Below are 23,971 nucleotides of genomic sequence, written 5' to 3' on the forward strand. Positions count from 1 at the left end.
GCTATATCTGTTTTTAGTTCTGCATTTTTTGAACGGAGCATGCTTATCTGAAATGGTTAGGAAGTTACTTTTAAAGAATGACCAGGCATCCTCAACTGACGGGATGAGGTCAATATCCTACCAGGATACCTGGGCCAGGTCGATTAGAAAGGTCTGCTCGCAGAAGTGTTTTAGGGAGCGTTTGACAGTGATGAGGGGTGGTCGTTTGACTGCGGACCCATAGCGGATACAGGCAATGAGGCAGTGATCGCTGAGATCCTGGTTGAAGACAGTGGAGGTGTATTCCGAGGGCCAGTTGGTCAGGATAACGTCTATGAGGGTGCCCTTGTTTACAGATTTAGGGTTGTACCTGGTAGGTTCCTTGATGATTTGTGTGAGATTGAGGGCATCTAGCTAAGATTGTAGGACTGCCGGGGTGTTAAGTGTATCCCAGTTTAGGTCACCTAACAGAACAAACTCTGAAGCTAGATGGGGGGCGATCAATTCACAAATGGTGTCAGGGCACAGCTGGGAGCTGAGGGGGGTCGGTAGCAGGCGGCAACAGTGAGAGACTTATTTCTGAAGAGAGTAATTTTTTTAATTAGTAGTTTGAACTGTTTGGGTATGGACCTGTAAAGTATGACATTACTTTGCAGGCTAACTCCTCCCCCTTTGGCAGTTCTATCTTGACGGAAAATGTTATAGTTGGGTATGGAAATCTCAGAATTTTTGGTGGCCTTCCTAAGCCAGGATTCAGACACGGCAAGGACATCAGGGTTAGCAGAGTGTGCTAAAGCAGTGAGTAAAACAAACAAACTTAGGGAAGAGGCTTCTGATGTTGACATGCATGAAACCAAGGTTTTTTCGATCACAGAAGTCAACTAATGAGGGTGCCTTGGGACATGCAGGGCCTGGGTTTACCTCCACATCACCCGCGGAACAGAGGAGGAGTAGTATGAGGGTGCGGCTAAAGGCTATCAAAACTGGTCGCCTAGAGCGTTGGGGACAGAGAATAAGAGGAGCAGATTTCTGGGCATGGTAGAATGTATTCAGGGCATAATGCGCAGACAGGGGTATGCTGGGGTGCGGGTACAGCGGAGGTAAGCCCAGGCACTGGGTGATGATAAGAGAGGTTGTAGATCTGGACATGCTGGTTGTAATGGGTGATGTCACCACATGTGTGGGAGGTGGGACAAAGGAGGTATCAGAGGTATGAAGAGTGGAACTAGGGGCTCCATTGTAAACTAAAACAATGCTAACTAACCTGAACAATAGTATACAAGGCATATTGACATTTGAGAGAGACATACAGCGAGGCATACAGTAATCGCAGGTGTTGATTGGGAGAGCTAGCTAAAACAACAGGTGAGACAACAGCTAATCAGCTAGTATAACAACATCAGGTAAAATGGCGTTGACTAGGCAGAGAGGGTTGGATTAACTACACACAGAGCCTGAGTTCGCGGCTGGGGCCCACAGATAAAAACATAAACAAACAGAATGGAGTACCATGATTAATGGATAGTCCAGCAGGCATCAGCTATGCAGCCAAGTGATCACAGTGTCCAGCAGGCATCAGCTATGTAGCCAAGTGATCACAGTGTCCAGGGGGCAGCAGTAGATGTGACAGGGAAGCCGCCATTACACTAGCGACACAGCGTTTAAAGTTAGTAGTCCGGGGGTGGTAGGGGGGGGTTGGCAGGGAGATGTGCCCTGGCTCACGGCTAACTGGTGCTAGCTTTGTGGCGTTAGCGTTAGCCAAGGTCCAGAGTTTACAGCAAGTATCCGGTGGATTATTGGGCTCTAGCAGTGTATGAGTGTGGTTTGGGTGAACAACTGAGTAGGCCGGGTAGTGGGCCTCAGGAATAGCTTCGGTACTGGGTGCAAGCTAGCTGTGAAGATCAGAAGTAGTGGTCCAGGGATTACGGCAGGAATCCGGCGTTGTTGTGTGGAGACAGTTTTATACTGGTAGACTGGCGAGTATTATCCAGGCAAAAAAAAAAAACTGGCTGGCTGTGCAGAAGGTAAAAGCCGCTAGCAGTGGCTAACAATGACTAAATAGCTTGTAGCTAGTGAGCTGGTTAGCTTCTGGAGGTTCTTGAATGTGTTCTAAAATTAAAAATAATAGCAATTCCGTATCACATTGAATTAAAAATAATAGCGATTCCGTATCACATTGGGTGAGGCAGGTTACCGGAAGGTATAATCGAATTAAAAATCGAAAAGAGATTGAAAAAAATATGGGTCCAGTGAGTGGTAGGGCTGGCTGGGGACAGGGCGATTCAGACTGTTAGTAGGCCGGGGCTAAACAAGCTAGCAGTTAGCAGACCGGGGCTAAACAAGTTAGCAGTTAGTAGACCGGGGCAGGCTAGCAGTTAGCAGGCCGAATTAGCAAGCAAGCAGATAGCAAGGGCTAGAAAGTTAGCCTTTGGGGGACGTCGCAATGGGTTTAAGTCTGTTTATGCCTCTTCATGCGGTTACATCGATAGACCGGTCGTGGAATTAGTAGGGTTCCAAGTAGCTCTAGGTAGCTAAGCAGGCCTAGCTGGTTAGCATAATGGGCCTTCAGTGGGCGTCGCGCCGGAGTCCTCGGGCAGATTATGCCGGTATTCCAGTCGCAGGGGATCTGGGGGGTTCCATGCCTCATACTGGCTGTAGAAGGGGTCCGGATATTGTAGCCCAGGAGTATGCTTCGGTGGTAGCACAGGAGCTCTGTCCGGGCTAGCTTAAAGCTAAGTGGATGGAAACGCTAGCCAGGAGTAGTCATGTGGGTTGCGGTTAGCTAGTTGTGAAGATCCAGATGAAAATGTTCCGTTTGCGGTGGGAATCCGGGGATAAAAATAATAGGTCCGTTATGCTCTGGTTAGAGTCGCGTTGTTCGAACTGGCAAGAGCTTTCCGAGCTAAAGGTTAGCTGATGACCGCTAGCAATGGTTTGCTGACTGATAGCTGGTAGTTAGCTGGCTAGCTTCAGTTGAGGGGTTCCAGATCCGAAGTAAATATAAATACTTTAGAAAAAAAGCAGATCCACGGTACATTGGGTGAGGTGGGTTGCAGGAGAGTATTTAGATGTTGAGGTTTAGCAAAATATTTTAAAAGTTATGCGAAGAAGAATATGTAAAAACGATATATACGATGGACACGACAAGACGTCTGACTGCTACGCCATCGGCGGTGAAGTGTTGCAGACTCTGGGGCCTTTCAGAACAGGTGTGTATATATACTGGTGTATATATACTGAGATCATGTGACATTTAGATTGCACACAGGTGGACTTTATTTAACTAATTATGTGACATCTGAAGGTACTTGGTTGCACCAGATCTTGTTTAGGGGCTTCATAGTAAAAGGGGTGATTACATATGCATGCACCACTTTCCCATTTTTTATGTTTTAGATTTTTTTTAAACAAGTATTTTATTTTATTTCACTTCACCAATTTGGACTATTTTGTGTATATTCATTACATGAAATCCAAATAAAAATCAATTGCAGGTTGTAGTGCAACAAAATAGGAAAAACGCCAAGAGGGATGAATACTTTTTCAAGGCACTGCATAGAATAATGTAGTAATCAAGTGGCCACCATCTGCCTTGATGACATAAACACATCATATACTGATGCTACTCTGCTCTTTATTTTACTCTCTTTATCTATCCTGATGCCTAATCACTTTACCCTGCCTTCATATTCATACAGTATCTACCTCAAATACCTCATACCCCAGCACATTGATTTAGTACTGGTACAACCTGTATAAAGCTCCATTCTTGTGTATTTTATTCCTCTTGTGATACTAGTTTAATTTGTATGATAATTTTTTAACTCTGCATCGTTGGGAAGGGCTCGTTAGCAACCATTTCATGGTAAAGTCTACACCCGTTTTATTCGGCGCATGTGACAAATAAGCTTTGATTGGATTTGACACACTCTTTCTAACTCCCAAACACACAGTCTTCTTACATACACACACACTTGCTCACTCACTCACGGCAGCCTGAAACTCGGAGCTCCATTCGACTCAACTACAATTTAATTTGCTTTGGAAGAGATGGGATAGAGCATCAAATTATAGCTAACAAGGAAAATCTATCACATTGGGTTGAGATAAGCTGAAAGCTAGTCAACTCTGATTGATTCCAGCACCACAGCCGCCAGGATGGAATTTGACAGATAACTGCAAGTGAAGTGGAGAGAGAATGAGAAGGAGGGAGAGAAGGAGGAGGAGAGGGGGTATATGGGGTGGTAAAGAGGGAAGAAGGTAGGGGAAAAGTACCATAACTAATGGAGCACAGGCAGGCGGTGAAGTGAATGATAAGGCAGACATATAGAACGAGAGGGGGAGGCTGAGAAAGATGCAAAATGAGAGGTTGATGGAAACAAATGAGTAATGAGGATAGCGAGAGAGAGAAAGAGAGAGGGTTAGACAGCGAGAGGCAGAGGGAGACAGAGAGAAAGAGAGACAACGTGTCTGAGGGAGCGATAGTGGCATATTCAGCTGCAGGTTTGTTTATTCTTGATGTGGAGTGTGTTTGCTCCTGTCGGCATGGCGATGGCTCGGGACGGCAAAGAAAATCACCTCTATTCCATGGGAGCTCCTCATCAGTTGATGGGTAAATCTGGCAGATAAGAGGAGTGCCGCTATCAGCAGTCTCAAAACAGGTGTGTGTGTGTGTGTTTGCAGAGGTTGGCAGTGTCACATAAATGCTGCATACCTCAATCTATACAAGCAGTGCCCATGTGAAATCTCCACAATAGATGCTTTAAGGTCACAGGAGGTTGCTGAGGGGACAACGGCTTATAATAATGGCCGGAACTAAGCAAATGGAATGGCATCAAACACTTGAAAACCAAGTTTGATGTATTTGATACCATTCCACTGATTCCGCTCCAGCCATTACCACGAGTCCGTTCTCCCCAACTAAGGTGCCACCAACCTCATGTGGTTTAGGTTTATTGCATAAGCTATGTGGGCTCAGGGCAAACAGCCACATAGCTACAGTACATCAGTGAGATGGATTTAAACCTGATCTACAGTAGAGTGCATCAGAATGCAGCCCCCACTGGGCCATCTCATCAGCAACCCTTGCTCTCTGCTTAATATGGCAAGGCGATCCCCGAGGGGAACTCCACCCCCCCATTCAGCTGAAAAGGTGGCGCAGGGAATTCAAAATATTTGTTAGAAATATTTAACTTTCACACATTAACAAGTCCAATACAGCAAATGAAAGATAAACATCTTGTTCATCTACCCATCATGTCCGATTTTTAAAATGTGTTACAGCGAAAACACAACATATATTTATGTTATATCACCACCAAATCAAAGGAAAAACACAACCGTTTTTTCCAGCCAAAGATAGAGTCGCAAAAGCAGGATTAGAGATAAAATGAATCACTAACCTTTTGAAAATCTTCATCAGATAACACTCATATGACATGTTACACAATACATTTATGTTTTGTTTGATATTATGCATATTTATATCCACAGATCTCGGTTTACATTGACGCCATGTTCAGAAATGCCGGAATGAGGAATTATAGAAAGCTACGCCAGATAACAGAAATACTCATCATAAACTTTGACTAAAGATACATGTTCTACATATAATTAAAGATACACTGGTTCTTAATGCAACCGCTGTGTCAGATTTTCTAAAAACGTTATGAAAAAAGCCTACCATGCAATAATCTGAGACAGCGCTCAGACGTAAAACTATTTCTCTGCCATGTTGGAGTCAACAGAAATACGAAATTACATCATAAATATTCCCTTACATTTGATGATCTTTCATCAGAATGCAGTGCAAGGAGTCCTAGTTCCACAATAAATCGTTGTTTTGTTCCATAATGTCCAATACTAGTGTCCAATTAGCTGCATTTCATAGCACTTTCAGCTCACATGCCCAAAAACTGACGCTGGTCCAGGACAACTCACACGAAAACTTAAAAAATATATATTCCAGGTCGAATAAACTAGTCAAACTAAGTAGAGAATCAATCTTCAGGATGTTATTTTCATATATATCCAATAACGTTCCAACCGGATCATACGTTTTCAGCTGCAGCCAAATGGAACGACGGTGGCACCCACAGGGAAATTGCATTCTGCCAAGACCGTGAATATTTCCCCTCCCAGTTCACACCAGAAGCTCCAGTCCACGTTCTACTGAATCAGGACATCTAGTGGAATGCGTAGGAAGTGCTACCATATCCATATATTGTTTGGAAAGGAAGGGGCAATGACGTCAAATTTGACCCACATTCAGAATTTCACTTCTTGTTTGCCTGCCCTATGAGTTCTGTTATACTCACAGACATAATTCAAACAGTTTTAGAAACTTCAGAGTGTTTTATATCCAATAGTAATAATAATATGCATATATTAGCAATCTAGGACAGAGTAGGATGCAGTTCACTATGTGCACGCAATTCATCCAAAGTGAAAATACTGCCCCCTATCCCCAGCAAGTTAACCCCAGCTCAGCTCAACTTCAAATCAAATTATACTGGTCACATGCGCCGAATACAACAGGGGTAGACTTTAGAGTGAAATGCTTACTTACGAGCCCATTCCAGACAGTTCAGAGTTAAAAAGTAAGACAAATACAATTTAAATTAAAATAGTAACCCAATAAAAACACTAACAAACTCATATACAAAGAGCACCAGTACCAAGTCAATGTGAGGTAGTTGAGGGAATCGAGGTAGAGTGACAGAGTGATCTCCAGCCTTGTCCTCATCAACACTCACACCTGTGAGAGAATGAGAGAATCACTGACATGATGTCAGCTCGTCCTTTTGTGGCATGGCTGAAATGCAGTGGAAATGTTTTTGGGGGGATTCAGTTAATTTGCATGGCAAAGAGGGACTTTACAATTAATTGCAATTCATCTGATCACTCTTCATAACATTCTGGAGTATATGCAAATTGCCATCATACAAACTGAGGCAGCAGACTTAGTGAAAATGAATATCTGTGTCAATCTCAAAACTTTTGGCCACTACTGTTTATGTGTGAGTGTGTTTGTGGTGTCAATATGCATGTGTGTGTGTTTTGTGTGTGAGCTTATGTGGTATGTGTGAGTGTATGGGTAAAGTCTAGTGAGTGTGCATAGAACCAGTGCAAGGGAGTCAGTGCAAAACAATAAAAATAAATAAATAAAAAGTAAAGGAGTTCAATGTAAATGGTCTGGTAGTCATTTCATGAACTTTTCAGCAGTCTTACAGATTTGCGGTAGAAGCTGTTCATGTGTCTTTTAGACCCAGACTTGCCACTCTGGTACCGCTTGCCGCGTGGTAGCAGAGAGGATAGTCTACGACTTGGGTGTCTGGAGTCTTTGACCATTGTTATGGGCTTCCTCTTACACATATGGAGGTCCAGGATGGCAGGGAGATTGGCGCCAGTGATGTACTTGGCCGTACGCACTACCCTCTCTAGCGCCAATGCGGTCGGATGCCGAGCAGTTGCCATACTAGGCGATGATGCAGCCAGCCAAGATTCAATCAATGGTGCAGCTGTAGAACTTTGAGGATCTAAAGGCCCACGCCAAATCTTTTCAGCCTCCTGATGGGGAAAAGGTGTTGTCGTACCCTTTTCACGACTGTATTGGTGTGTTTGGACCATGATAGGTCCTTAGTGATGTGGACACCGAGGACCTTGAAGTTCTCAATCAGCTCTACAACAGCCCAGATGAAGTGAATGGGTGCGTGTTCGACCCTCCGTTTCATGTAGTCCACGATAAACTCCTTTGTCTTGCCCACATTTAGGGAGAGGTTGTTGTCCTGGCATCAGACAGGCTTACCACTGTCATGTCGTTAGCAAACTTAATGATGGTGTTGGAGTCATGCGTGGCCATGCAATCGTGGGTGAACAGGGAGTACAGAAGGGGACGGAGCATGCACCCCTGAGGGGCCCCCGTGTTGAGGGTAAGGGTGGAAGATGTGTTGTTGCCCACCCTCACCATCTGTGGGTGGCCCTATTGTGTTAAATGCTGAGCTGTAGTCAATGAAAAGCATTCTCACGAAGGTGTTCCTTTTGTCCAGGTGGGAAAGGGCAGTGTGCAGTGCAATAGAGATTGTGTCATCTGTGGATTTGTTGGAACAGTATGAGAGTTGTAGTGAGTCCAGGGTTTCAGATATGATGGTGTTGAGCCATGATCAGCCTTTCAAGCATTTCATGGCTACAGATGTGAGTGCTATGGGTCAGTAGTCATTTACCTTGGCGTTCTGAGGCTCAGGGACTATGTGGTGTGCTTGAAACATATTGGTATTACAGATTGGGTGTCAAAGAGACATTGAAAAAGTAAATGAAGACACTTGTCAGCTGGTCAGTGCATGCTCTGAATTAGCATCCTGGTAATCCATCTGGCCTGCGGCATTGTGATTGTTAACCTGTTTAAAGGTCTTACTCACTTCACACCATTATCCCATAAACCCTAGACCCACAATTTGCATACAGACCTACAGATATATATGCAAATCCACAGATCTAACAGATCCACAGATGATTCAATCTCTATTGCATTCCACACTGCCCTTTACCACCTGCACAAAAGGAACACCTATGTGAGGATGCTATTAATAGACTACTGCTCAATGTTCAACACCATAGTGCCCTGAAAGCTCATCAATAAGCTAAGGACCCTGGGACTAAACACCTCCCCCTGCAACTGGATTCTGGACTTCCTTACGGACCGTCCCCAGGTGGTAAGGGTAGGTAACAACACGTGCTCAGTCCTCTCCTGTACTCCCTGTTCACTCATGACTGCACGGACACGCACAACACCATCATCAAGTTTCCCGAAGACACAACAGTGGTAGGCCTGACCACCAACAACGATGAGACAGCATATAGGGAGGAGGTCAGAGACCTGGCCGTGTGGTGCCAAGCCAATAACCTCTCTCTCAACGTGATCAAGACAAAGGAGATGATTGTGGACTACAGGAAAAAGAGGACCGAGCACGCCCCCATTCTCATCGACAGGGCTGTAGGGGAGCAGTTTGAGAGCTTCAAGTTCCTTGGTGTCCAAATCATCAACAAACTAACATGGTCCCAGCACACCAGGACAGTCGCGAAAAGGGCACGACAAAACCTATTCCCCCTCAGGAGATGGAAAAGATTTGGCATGGGTCCTCAGATCCTCAAAAGCTTCTACAGCTGCACCATCGACTGGTTGCATCACTGCCTGGTATAGAGATAATGGGGGTCAAATTAGCAAGATGAATAAATAAATACAGTATTGGGATAAGGTAGTTGGATGGGCTATTTACAGATGGGCTATGTACAGGTGCAGTGATCTGTGAGCTGAATTCCACCGTCTCCATCCGTGTCGACGCGCGGCTCTAACAGGGGGTACTGTTACGACTTCTACTGAAGCCGTTGCCTCTCCTTGTTCGTGTGGTGCTCGGCGGTCGACGTCACCGGTCTTCTAGCCATCATCGATCCATTTTTCATTTTCCATTGGTTTTGTCCTGTCTTCCCACACACCTGTTTTCAATCCCATCCATTACCTGTTGTGTATTTAACTCTCTGTTTCCCCTCATGTCTTTGTCAGAGATTGTTTATTGTCAGTGTAGTGTTTATTTGTATAGGTGCGCAACGGGTCTTCGTTCCCATATTTGTTTATATTCATTTTTCTTATTAGTGTTATGGAGCATGTTACTTGGACATTTATTAAAAGACCCCATTTTACACTCCGTTTGACTCTCCTGCGCCTGACTTCCCTGCCACCTATACACACGTCTCTGACAGTAAATATATATATTTATTGCAATTGTTCCCGAATGAGTGAGCGCTCATGTGCAAAGGATTAGCATTTCAATTGTTATAATTATTAACTCTGTAGTGACTTCTTAGTCGACCCCCACTTCCCTTTTGTCTAACAAGCCGCCATGCTGGTTTAGCCCACTAGGGCACATTCTCCTATCATTTCTTGTAACCATATTTACTTGTTTTGTTCACGCATTTCTGTGAATTACTTAGTTAGTAATAAATAAATGATTTAAGACAATTGATGTATGGATGACTCATAGTGAAGACTGGGTTCGTGCAGATAACCAACAATTTACGACGTTTGGAATGAGACTAACGTGAGGTAAAATAAATAATTAATTAATCAGACTATTGATCAGATATGAAAATATCTGAAAGGTTATATTGGGAAATTCTAACCTTGTAATCTGAATATTTTCCTTGGTGCTGGGACTTCCTAGTTAATTACTGTTACATGATTAATCAGTTTTATCGCGTAATACTAATTACAGAGAATCTTTGATAAAAAACAAAGTCTTCAATTTAATGATAGTAAAGACACGACAATTAATAAGAAGGGGCTAGAAGTGTCTTATATAGAGTGAGCTACCGAGTGGCTAGGACAGGATAGCCCCATGCTATTGTGGAGGACTTAATTATTCCTGCTGCCGTGCATATGTCTGGAACAATGCTGGGGGAAAAGGCTCCAAAAACGATACAGACAATGCCTTTATCAAACAACACTGTTTCACGACGCATCAGTGACATGGCAGGAGATGTTTTGAAACAATTACTAGTTTGCATGCAAGCCAGTGAATTCTATGCGTTACAGCTGGATGAGTCAACAGCTGTGGCGGGCACAGCTCCTGGTATGTCCGCTACGTTTATGAGGGGTCAATTAATTAAGGAAGTAATCTTCTTCTGGAAACCAGGACAACAGGAGAGGATATTTTTAAAGTACTGGACAGCTTTGTGACATCAAATGGAATTTGGTGGTCAATATGTGTTGGTATCTGTACTGATGGCAGAAAAGCCATGACAGGGAGACATAGTGGAGACATAGTGGGAGCAGTTGCTCCCGATGCCACTTGGGTACACTGCAGCATCCACAAGAGGCTGTTGCTGCCAAGAAAATGCCTTACAGCTTGAAACCCATTTTGGACACGACAGTGAAAATGGTCAACTTTGTTAAAGCAAGGCCCATGAACTCGTGTGTATTTTCTGCATTATGCAATGATATGGGCACTGACCAGGTAACACTTTTACAACGTACATAAGTGCACTGGTTATCAAGGGGCAAAGTATTGACGTGTTTTTTTTATTGAAAGCCGAGCTTAAAGTTTTCTTTACTGACCATAATTATCACTCGTCTGACCGCTTGCGTGATGACGAGTTTCTCACACGACTGGCCTATCTGGGTGATGTTTTTTCTTGTCTGAATGATCTGAATCTAGGATTACAGGGACTCTCTGCAACTATACTCAATGTGCGGGACAAAAATTGAGGCTATGATTAAGAAGTTGGAGTTCTTCTGTCTGCATTAACAAGGACAACACACAGGTATTTTCATCATAGTATGATTTTTTTTTGTGTGCAAATGAACTCATGTTTATGGACAATGTTAAATGTGATATAGCAAAGCACCTGAGTGAGTTGGTTTCGCAATTACGCAGGTACTTTCCCGAAACTGGATTCGTTATCCCTTTGATACCCTGCCTCCAGTCCACTTACCGATATCTGAACAAGAGAGCCTCATCGAAAAAACTCACACTAATTCTTATGTTTAATAAATGTATTATGTAGTGTGTGTGGCAGGCTTACAATGATGGCAAAAAATAAAATGTGAGAGTGCGATGACCCTGGTGCTAGAGGGGGTACGCAGCTGGATGTCAAATCAAAGTGTATTTGTCACGTGCGCCGAATACAACAGGTGTAGTAGACCTTACAGTGAAAGGCTTACTTACAGGCCAATAGTGCAAAACATGTATTAGGTGAACAGTAGGTAAGTAAAGCAATAAAACAACAGTAAAAAGACAGGCTATATACAGTATTACGGCTATAAAAGTAGCGAGGCTACATACAGACACCGGTTAGTCAGGCTGATTGAGGTAGTATGTATAGTGAAAGTGACTATGTATATATGATAAAAAGAGAGAGGCAGCAGCGTTAAAGAGGGTTGGTACACAATGCAAATAGTCCAGGTAGCCATTTGATTACCTGTTCAGGAGTCGTATGGCTTTGGGTAAAATCTGCTGAGAAGCCTTTTTGTCCTAGACTCCGGTACCGCTTGCCTTGCGGTTGAAGAGAGAACAGTCTATGACTGGCGTGGCTGGGGTCTTTGACAACTTTTGGGGCCTTCCTCTGACACCGCCTGGTGTAGAGGTCCTGGATGGCAGGCAGCTTAGCCCCAGTGATGTACTGGGCCATATGAACTACCCTCTGCAGTGCCTTGCGGTCAAGGGCAGAGCAATTGCCGTACCAGGCAGTGATGCAACCATGCTCTCAATGTTGCAGCTGTAGAACCTTTTGAGGATCTCAGGACCCATGCCAAATCTTTTTAGCTTCCAGAGGGGGAATAGGCTTTGTTGTGCCCTCTTCGCGACTGTCTTGGTGTGTTTGGACCATTCTAGTTTGTTGTTGTTGATGTGGACACCAAGGAACTTGAAGCTCTCAACCTGCTCCACTACAGCCTCGTCGATGAGAATGGGGGCGTGCTCGCTCCTCCATTTCCTGTAGTCCACAATCATCTCCTTAGTCTAGGATACATTGAGGGATAGGTTGTTATTCTGGCTCCACCCGGCCAGGTCTCTGACCTCCTCCCTATAGGCTGTCTCATCGTTGTCGGTGATCAGGCATACCACTGTTGTCGTCTGCAAATGTAATGATGGTGTTGGAGTCGTGCCTGGCCATGCAGTCGTGGGTGAACAGGGACTATAGGAGGGGACTGGGCACCCCTGGGGAGCTCCAGTTTTGAGGATAAGCGTGGCAGATGTGTTGCTACCTACCCTCACCACCTGAGGACGACCCGTTAGGAAGTCCAGGATCCAGATGCAGAGGGAGGTGTTTAGTCTCAGGATCCTTGGCTTTGTGATGAGCTTTGAGGGTACTATGGTGTTGAACGCTGAGCTGTAGTCAATTAAATAGCATTCTTACATAAGTGTTCCTTTTGTCCAGGTGGGAAAGGGCAGTGTGGAGTGCGATAGAGATTACATCATCTGTGGATCTGTTTGGGCGGTATGCAAATTGGAGTGGGTCTAGGGTTTCTGGGATAATGGTGTTGATGTGAGCCATTACCAACCTTTCAAAGCACTTCATGGCTACAGACGTGAGTGCTACGGGTCTGTAGTCATTTAGGCAGGTTGCCTTTGTGTTCTTGGGCACAGGGATTATGGTGGTCTGCTTGAAACATGTTGGTATTACAGACTCAATCAGGGACATGTTGAAAATGTCAGTGAAGACACCTGCCAGTTGGTCAGCACATGCCCGGAGCACACGTCCTGGTAATCTGTCTGTTCCCACAGCCTTGTGAATGTTGACCTGTTTAAAGGTCTTACTCACGTCGGCTACGGAGAGCGTGATCACACAGTCGTCCGGAACAGCTGATGCTCTCATGCATGCCTCAGTGTTGCTTGCTTTGAAGTGAGCATATAAGTGATTTAGATCATCTGGTAGGCTCGTGTCAATGGGCAGCTCGCGGCTGTACTTCCCTTTGTAGTCTGTAATAGTTTGCAAGCCCTGCAAAGATGAGCTTCGGAGCTGGTGCAGTATGATTCAATCTTAGCCCTGTATTGATGCTTTGCCTGTTTGATGGTTCGTCGCAGGGCATAGCAGCAGTTCTTGTAAGCTTCCGGGTTAGAGTCCCGCACCTTGAAAGCGGCAGCTCTACCCTTTAGCTCAGTGCGAATGTTGCCTGTAATCCATGGCTTCTGGTTGGGTCACTGTGGTGACGACTTCCTCGATGCACTTATTGATAAAGCCAGTGACTGATGTGGTGTACTCCTCAATGCCTTCGGAAGAATATCGGAACATATGTGATAGGAAAATAGTCCTATAGTTTAGCATCTGCTTCATCTGACCACTTTTTTTGTCACTGGTGCTTCCTGCTTTAATTTTTGCTTGTAAGCAGGAATCAGGAGGATAGTGTTGTGGTCGGATTTACCAAATGGAGGGCGAGGGAGAGCTTTGTACGCGTCTCTGTGTATGAAGTACAGGTGATCTAGAAATGTTTCCCTCTGGTTGCACATTTAACATGTTGATAGAAATTTGGTAGAACTGATTTCAGTTTCCCTGCATTAAAGGTTGAATGTTTGAAGGGGTACGGCACTATAAAAAGTTTGGGAACCACTGCTGTAGGGAATAGGGTGCTATTTTGGGAAGTAGGCTGTGGCTCTCCTTCAGTCTGATGTTCAGGTCCAATTAGTGGGGTCCAATCTTCACTTATTCATCTTTCCATGGGTTTATTTCTTCTGTCCCTTGTTCATTTGATTTTCTTCTTGTCTTTTTCCACAAAAAAAAGAGAACACTCCAGGTCAAATGATTATAGAACTCTTATTTTTCTCTCTGTGGATCAATCGTTCTCCCCGCTGTCATCACAAGCAAATGGATTCCTGAAGAAATAGAAAAAGGGGCCTTATTTAATTGGCTGTGGGTGACGAGACACAGTTCATTACCGCGCCATGCGTTCCCAGTGGTGTCTGGGGGTCTGTGCGTGTATTTGCGTGTGCGTGCTTGCATGCATGCGTGCGTGTGTGTGTGTGTGTGGAGACCACCAGTCTGGGGAAGTTAGAGCTGCTACTCGGAGATACTATCTAATCTCTGACCCTGCATCTCAAAGACACAGAGAAGAGAGAGAATATGATATATATTACACGTAGAGGTAGTGAGATATTGAGAGATGATAGAGGAGCAAAGTGACATGTGGAGATAATAAAAAAAGAAATGCGCTTGGATGGAACCAATAAGAGGTGAATACACGCGTGTGACTGGCATCGAATGAGCGCTTCCAGAATAATTCAGAATAGTCAAATACATTTTCTCACTCACGCACAATGAAGTTTTTTTCTTGTACATGCTAGTAGTATGTACACCAGAGGTGGGCAAAATAAGTCATATGTCGATTAACAGCGCCCACGGTGGATTTAGCAACAACAAGAATAATTGTCACTGAATGTGCCGCTTAGTTCATAGAACCGCGGTTACGTGAGTAACCTCCGATGTACGCCATATCAGCGGTTTCTGGGTCTAGCTTTTGATTGGTTGGAGTTATTAGCTCTTATTACCCCATTCCTGAAAGCTAAGACTCTCAGGAACACGCACGTGTCTTCTGTTTCGTCACAATGCTGCGAAACACAATTGATACTTAGTGATCTTCCCTGATGTTTTCCTGAACTTTCTAATATATGATGCATTTATTCCCTTTGTGATACAAGAATAACAATAATACACCTTTACAATATTTAAGTAATTTGACATATTTTGTTATTAGCCTCTTGAACATAAACTTGTTTGTAGTTTGTATCTAGAATTGTTAGAAAAGCCATAAAATGAAAACAATTTGAATTGGTCGATATTGCTATTATTGCCCACCCCTGGTGTACATGCTAGTAATGTGTACATGCTAGTCTGTAGGAGGACATATGCTGAATGTATGATACTGCACAGCATCTGCAACTTGACTGATTAAGGAGGATAGTCATTACTTTTTGCCACAGATGTTGTTGCCATAGTACTGTATTAATAATTTTATGATAGATTAAATCAGATGTTTAATTACATGATCTGTGCTTTTGCACCAGGACTGCATACCTCTTTTCTTTACCAGGAACAGTTACCCTTTATCAACATTTCTGTTTTCACATTAGTTAGTGCAAAAATAAGGGATTTAACAAAAGATCTCATTTCCATCCATAGTTTGTAATTCAGCCCCACATCTCATACCGCAGCTTTTTTTCTCATCCCTTTGAATCTTTACCCAATATCTAATTATCTTTTCCTTGTGACTCCATCCCTCCATCCTCTCCTCTAGGGAGTGAACAGTATGTTTCAGGTGTTCCTAACGGGGAACAACTCGGATCACTTCACCATTTCACCCACAGCGGTGCAGGGCCGTGCTGATATCAGGGTGAGGGTGGACGTGCCTCTGGACTACGAGAACATCCAAAGATACAGCTTCTCTGTAAGTTCACTCTGAACACACAAGCGTGCTCGCACACAGACACGAATGCACACACGCACGCATGCAAACTTGCTTACGGCATGTTTTTATCTCTGTTACAAACAAACTATCAGTAACATGTACTGTAATAAGCATGGCATCTACTGTATGGAGCACAGTAAGCAAAGACACTATGGGCGGGTGTCCCTGGAATCAGATTAAAGGGGTGTTTGCTACATACATTTTTTTACTTTTACATTAATGACTCAAATAACCATTTCAAATAACCATTTGAGTTGAGATTCTTTGCAGTTCACAAAATGATTATTTGCTCTTTTAGTGATAATTAAAATGTAGCTATTTTTGTGCAACCATGAGAGTGGCCAGTTTATCGAATGCGTTGTGTTATGCCATTACATATTATACATTACCAGTGATAGTGTCTTGTGAAATGATCACTTAAGAGCCTTGTGCCAATTGAGAGTGGTTGACTTAATCAGTCAGTAATTCTCAATTATCTTTATAGCTGTAGCTTACTTCAACTTGTCAATTAACACAATAATATCTCTGGATGTATTTTGCATGTTTTTTACCCCTTTTTCGCCCATATTTTGTGATAGCCAATTGGTAGAGGCGAAGGTCGATAACCATGCGTCCTCCATAACACGGCCCTGCCAAGCCACACTGCTTCTTGACACACTGCTCGCTTAATCTAGAAGCCAGCCGCACAAACGTGTCGGAGGAAACACCGTACAACTGCCAACTGTGTCAGCGTGCATGCGCTCGCCACAGGAGTCGCAAGAGCGACAAGGACATCCTGGCCGGACAAACCCGCACCTAACCCGGATGACGCTGGGCCAATTGTGCGAAGCCTCATGGGTCTCCCGGTCTCGGCCAACGGGGACACAGCCCGGGATCAAACCCGGGGCTGTAGTGAAGACTTAGTGCCTTAGACCGCTGGATTTTTAACTATATAATATGGCTGACCAGAACAAAAAAACCCTGTATGGTTCTTCAATAGTCTCTACAAAGAACCTTTCAATGATTCTTTATGAACCAACCATAAAGAACCATAAAAAGGTTCATATAAAAAACCATAACAAGGGTTCTATAAATATATATTTTTAAAGTTCTATGTTGTCCAAAAAAGGGTTGCAACCATAGTGGTGCAATATAGCAACTCTTTTAAATTGTTCTTTATAGAATCTTAGGTTCTTTATAGCACCAATTAGAATCTTATGAGCATGGTTCTTTATTGAACCTTCAAAAAAGGGTTCACTATAGCACAACAATATTATGCTATGGTTACAAGCCTAAGATCCCCTATTTGGTACTTGTTAGAACCATCATTTTTTTTTTGTGTAACCGGGTGGTAGCCGGCTAGTGATGGCTATTAAACAGTCTGATAGCCTTGAGATAAAAATAGCTTCTAAGTCTCTCTGTACCAGCTTTGATGCATCTGTACTGACCTCACCTTCTGGATGGTAGCGGGGTGAACAGGCCGTAGCTCGGGTGGTTGATGTCCTTGATTATCTTTTTGGATTTCCTGTGACATCGGGTGCTGGAGGGCAGTGTGCCCCTGGTGATGCGTTGGGCAGACCGCACCACCCTCTGGAGAGCCCTGCGGTTGCAGGCGGTGATGCAGCCCGACAGAATGCTCTCAATTGTGCATATGTAAAGGTTTGTGAGGGTTTTAGGGGCCAAGCCGAATTTCTTCAGCCTCATGAGGTTGAAGAGGTGCTGTTCCGCCTTCTTCACCAGACTGTCTGTGTGGGTGGACCACTTCCTCCCTCACTTCCTCCCTGTCTGTGTGGGCCCTCACTTCCTCCCTGTAGACTGTTTCGTCATTGTTGGTAATCAGGCCTACTACTGTTGTGTTGTCTGCAAACTTGATGATTGAGTTGAAGGCATGCGTGGCCACGCTGTCATGGGTGAACAGGGAGTACAGGAGGGGGCTGAGCACACACCCTTGTGGCCCCCTGTGTTGAGGATCAGCGAAGTGGAGGTATTGTTTCCTAACACCTGGGGGCAGCCTGTCAGGAAGTCCAGGACCCAGTTGCACGGGGCGGGATCCAGACTCAGGGCCCCGAGCTTAATGATGAGCTTGGAGGGTACTATGGTTTTGAAAGCTGAGCTATAGTCAATGAACAGCACTCTTACAAAGATATTCCTCTTGTCCAGATGGGATAAGGCAATGTGCAGTGCGATGGCGATTGCATCGTCTGTGGATCTATTGGGGAGGTATGCAAATTGAAGTGGGTCTATGACAGGAGTACTAGGGGATGATAGTAATTTAGTTCAGTTACCTTTGCTTTCTTGGGTACAGGAACAATGGTGGACATCTTGAAGCAAGTGGGGACAGCAGACTGGGATAGGGAGAGATTGAATATGTCAGTAAAACACTTCAGCCGGATGGTATGCGCATGCTCTTAGGACGCGGCTAGGGATGCCGTATGGGCCGGCAGTCTTGCGAGGGTTAACACACTTTAACGTCTTACTCAAGCAAGCCACGGAGATGGCTTACCCTGCTACATACATCTCATGTCTGAGCCGTTGAATTGCAACTCCACTTTGTCTCTATACTAACGTTTTGCCTGTTTGATTGCCTTACGGAGGGAATAACTACTACACTGTTTGAATTCAACCATATCCTCAGTAACCTTGCCATGGTTAAATGGGGTGGTTTGCACTTTCAGTTTTGCGCGAATACTGCCATCTATCCACAGTTTCTGGTTTGGGTAGGTTTTAATAGGTAAAGTGGGAACAACATCCCTTATACACTTCCTGGTGAACTCAGTCACCATGTCTGTGTATATGTCAATATTATTCTCAGAGGCTACCCGGAACATATCGCAGTCTGCGTGATCAAAACAATCTTGAATAATGGATTCCGATTGGTCAGACCAGCAGTGAATAGACCTTAGCATGGGTACTTCCTGTTTGAGATGCCTATAGGAAGGGAGGAGCAAAATGGAGTCATGATCTGAATTGCAGAAGGGAGGGTGGGGGAGGGCCTTGTAGGCATCCTGGAAGGGGGAGTAACAGGGGTTGAGCGAGTACTACAGTCAGAGTACTACAGTCAATGTGTTGATAGAACTTCTGTAGCGTTTTCCTCAAATTTGCTTTGTTAAAATGTTGCTCTTTATTCCAGCATTTTGGATTTGAGATCAAATATTTCATATGAAGCGATAGTACAGAATGTCACTTTATATTTGATGGTATTTTCATACATATCTGTTTAACTGTTTAGAAATTAAAGCACTTTGTGTATCTAGGCCCCCCTGTTGAAGTCATACTATAATTACAGTATTGTGAGAAATTCACTTAAAGTGTATAAAAACTGTCAAAAGTTTAGTATTTGGTCCCATATTCATAGCACGCAATGACTACATCAGGCTTGTGTCTCTACAAAGTTGTTGGATGCATTTGCAGTATCCTCTCTGAAAAAGGTTATACATACAGTAGCACCAAAAAGTATTCCTCTATGGCAGTGGTCACCAACCAATCTCCAAGGCATTCTTAGTCGATCACCAAACATTTCCGAGCAATAAGCCTTTCATTCCTATTTTTTAGATTAGTCTCGCGGTATGCGCACCCGATTCAGCTGGCCTGCGCGTGTTCCCATTTTGAACCATTCCATATGTTTTAATGTATAAATGCTGGCCATTGTCTGCAGCAACATAGCAGGTGTAAAATAAAGCTACAGCAAAACTGATACTGAAATTTCTGCACTTTTAAAACAATGACTATAAAGAGACTGTCAACGAATACAGCAAAGAGCTGCTGTTTAATAAGTTAGTGAGATGTTTAAGCTTACTCAGCATTGTCAAAACTTTCAACACTTTTATAAGCCATAAAATGTGTGTTCTCCCTACTTCCACTCGCACTACAACCAGCACTGCAGCTGCAATGAGTGAGTAGGGAAGTGGATAGATAGGCTTTCAATTTCTCTGGTCATAGGAGTAACAACATTAATTTGTGCACTGGGCAGAAAAAAATGTGGTGGTACTCGAGTTTCGCTATCAGCTGAAAAACGGTGTTCCTTTTTGGTCAGTGTCAGTGGAGGAAAGGGAGAGCAGAGGAATGAGAGGCAGACCCTCAGTCAGCTTCCCTCCCCCTCCACTGAGACTGACCATCAGATGTAGGCTCTATAAGCCCAGCAAAAAAATGTAAAGTGATTTATTAAAATGTATGCTCACTCAGTAATACACAAGTAATACAACAACTGATCTATTACCAGTGTGATAGTATAGCCTACCTCAAATATTGGTCTGAGATCAATGTATTGGCAGGACAATTCAAGCAAAAATAATTATGGTATAATGTTTTGGGCCCACGGCCTACTGCACAAAACTCATAACTACAGTACTGTTTTTAAATAGGTTAATGTTGCATAGGCTTGTGTTGTTAAGTCATGTAAAAAAATTTAACATTTAGATCTCGGCTTGTATTTTGACTCTAGTGATCTCGACTCAAAAACGGTTGGTGATCATGCCCTATGGGGACAAGCCGAAAAACTCTCTATGTTCTGCTAAGCACAATTTTTCTGAGATTGCACTGAAGAATAAAAATAAAGAAATGCAACCCATGCCTGATTTGGCCTGTATACGATGAGTTTCAGGCCACTGTATTAGGGTAAAGCTAAACATAAGGTCTTATGAGATATGTATTTATTGTACTGTCATAAAGAGTAACTATAATGATAACATTTGCCTAAAACCTCACTTGGTGAAGGCCACATGACTGAAAACGAATGAATTCAACAACAACATCTATGTCCCGAACAAATACAGTCGTGGATGGTAACTCTACAATTCACTCCAAGTCAAAAAGCAAGGAGCACTGGGAAATTATATTGGAGGCATGCCGTAGTTACACAAAATGTTCAAGCTGATTCAACTCAAATCTGGACCCCCTACAGGGTGACAGTGACTCTATTAGTTTGAGTTATGATAACAAAATCGCTTTAAGTAACTGTTCTCATATATATTAAGTGCAATGGGCTTCCTCAAATGTATTCAGTAATGACAGCATAATGGGGTTTACAGTGTATAGCTATAAATACAGTATAGGATCATCTGACTAATGCCACTTCAGGTGGAACACGTGTGCTCCCTCTCCGGCCTCTAGGTCACCAGGCTGCTCGTTATGGCGCACACCTGTCACCATCGTTACGCACGTCTCCAGACTCACCTGGACTCCATCACCTCCCTGATTACCTTCACTATATATGTCACTACTTTCGGTTTCTTCCCCAGGCATTATTGTTTTTGTTCCAGTGTCATGTCTGTGCGTTGTTTATGTTTCTTATTTTGTGTTTAGTTGCGTTTATTTATTAAAACACTCAATCCCTGAACTTGTTTTCCCAGACTCTCAGACCGCTTGTTACACACGTACTGTACATACAGTACATGTGTACTGACAGCCAATCATTGGCTTGCGAGAAATGAACTGTATGTTTTGGTTCTATTCTCATGTGATCATGAGATTGTCCCTGTAATGACTGTATACAAACTAAGAATAATGCTGCAAAATTTCACTTATGCGACAATGCCATAGCAGAAGACACTGTCTAGCTCAGACTTTAAAAATCAGCACTCAGTGCTGCAGACTTGGTTGAGCATTTAAATGTATATTGTGTTACTTCACCGCCACTATTTACCAAAACATTTGATATTGTGTTTTGGATCCTTAAAACGGAATAAAGTTTAAAGTATGACATGTTTTAAACTAATTTCAGTCTGTTAATTAAGTTCAAAACAAAGTACATGAGCATATGCATAGAAAGTGGATACGCATGGATGCATGTCACAATGGTAAAATGTAAAAACAACTGTAGTTAGCAAAACAGTGTAGAAATGATTGCTAACTAGCTAAGCATATTGGCTGTCTGTGGGGCAAAACAATTAACTTATTTACCATTAATAAGCCACCGCAGATCTATTTTCTGGCAAATGCAACACTGTACTAAAATTGCCCAGGTGTCTCCAGTAATGTTTACTTTTTGATGTTCTATGACGTCTCCACTCCTGTCTAGAACATTGATGTGTTCAAGTAATCAGAGACTCTTCTCTATATCTTTTTCAGCTATATGCCAATGAGTCCATGTCAGAACATGTGGGTTTTGCCCGTATCTTCATTGACCTGATCAATGAGAATGACAACCGGCCCATCTTCCTTAAATCCCTGTATAACATCAGTCTGCCTGAGAACACACCCAGAGGAACCTCCCTCCTACGCATCCAGGTAAGGTTATCACTGCAACACGCTAGCTACAACACACTGTAACAAACACTCCCTGAAGCACACTGTCTCATGCTGTTGTATGGTGTCTGTTGTGCTGTAACACACATTGCCTAGCAGTGGAGACTCCTCAGAGGAGCAAGGAGAGGACCATCCTTCTCAGTAAAGTTCAAAAAGTTTTCATTTTAAATAAAACTATACTAAATATAATCACGTCACCAAATACTTTATTAAAACACTATTTTGCAATGAAGGTCTACAGTAGCTTCAACAGCACTCTATTGGGTAGCACAATGGTGTAACCAGAGGACAGCTAGCTTCCGTCCTTCTCTGGGAACATTGACTTCAATACAAAACCTAAGAGGCTCATGGTTCTCACCCCTTTCCATGGACTTACACAGTAACTATGAAAACTTCTGGGGGACGTCCTCCAACCTATCAGAGCTCTTGAACTGACATGTTGTCCACCCAATCAAAGGATCAGAGCATGAATCTAGTACTGAAAGCATAAGGTACAGCTAGCTAGCACTGCAGTGCATGAAATGTGTTGAAATGTGTTGAGAAAGACAATAGTTGAACAGTTTTGAACAAATTAATTTCTTCATAAATGATCAGTTTTCTTACTTAATTAGCAAATGCAGCCAGCTAGTTTAGCCTACTCAAACACACTGCTCAAACAGAGGGATGCTATATTAGGTAGCTGGTTATGACTATCCAACACAACACTTCCAAGTCAAGGTAAGTTTAATGACAAAGTGAAAACAGGTTTTAATCAATTTGAGCAAATTTATAAAAATAAAAAAGTGAAATAACTTTTTACATAAGCACTCAGACCCTTTGCTATAAGACTTTAAATTGAACTCAGGTGCATCCTGCTTCCATTGAGCATCCTTGAGATGTTTCTACAACTCGTGTTAGTGTTTTTGGCGTCCACCTGTGGTAAATCCAATTGATTGGACATGATTTAGAAAGGCACACACTTGTCTATATAAGGTCCCACAGTTGACAGTGCAAGTCAGAGCAAAAACCAAGCCATGAGATCAAAGGAATTGTCCGTAGAGATCAGAGACAGGATTGTGTTGAGGCACAGATCTGGGGAAATGGTACCACAACATTTCTGGGGCATTGAAGGTCCCTAAGAACACAGTGGCCTCCATCATTCTTAAATGAAAGAATTTTGGAACCACTATGACTCTTCCTAAAGCTGTCCGCCTGGCCAAACTGAGCAATCGGGAGAGAAGGGCCTTGGTCAGGGAGGTGAGCACTCCACCAATGGAGTGCATTTGGTGGAGTGGTGGAGGTGAGCACTCCACCAATCAGGCCTTTATGGTAGAGTGGCCAGAGAGTGGCCAGACGTAAGCAACTCCTCTGAATGCCAAGCGTCACATATGTAGGAAACCTGGCACCATTCCTACAGTGAAGCATGGTGGTGGCAGCATCATGCTGTGAGGATGTCTTTCAGCAGCAGGGACTGGGAGACTAGTTGGGATCAAGGGAAAGAGGAACGAAGCAAAGTACAGAGAGATCCATGATGAAATGCTGCTCCAGAGTGCTCAGGGCCTTAGACTGGGGTAGACTTGTAAGGTTCACCTTACAACAGGACAACAACCCTAAGCACACAGACAAGACAATGCAGGAGTGGCTTCGGGACAAGTCTCTGAATGTCCTTGAGGGGCCCAGGCAGAGCCCGGACTTGAACATATGTGGGAAGTCCTTCAAGACTGTTGGAAAAGCATTCCTCATGAAGCTGGTTGAGAGAATGCCAAAAGTGTGCAAAGCTGTCCTCAAGGCAATGGGTGGCTACTTTGAAGAATCTCAAATATAAAATATATTTTAATT

At 43.5% G+C, this 23,971-nt stretch overlaps 1 protein-coding gene across 1 annotated transcript in view; it reads left to right on the top strand.

Annotated features, from left to right (window-relative positions):
• Window positions 1-23,971, top strand: part of LOC118363666 (cadherin-23-like) — a 544,503-nt gene that overhangs the window by 264,675 nt on the left and 255,857 nt on the right. The window contains exons 12-13 of the mRNA XM_052486131.1: window positions 15,761-15,910; window positions 21,977-22,135. Coding sequence (XP_052342091.1) covers window positions 15,761-15,910; window positions 21,977-22,135 — 309 coding nt within the window. The remainder of the gene's footprint in view (window positions 1-15,760; window positions 15,911-21,976; window positions 22,136-23,971) is intronic.

This window comes from Oncorhynchus keta, chromosome 3 (genome assembly GCF_023373465.1).
Source record: "Oncorhynchus keta strain PuntledgeMale-10-30-2019 chromosome 3, Oket_V2, whole genome shotgun sequence".
Classification (NCBI taxonomy): Eukaryota; Metazoa; Chordata; class Actinopteri; order Salmoniformes; family Salmonidae; genus Oncorhynchus; species Oncorhynchus keta.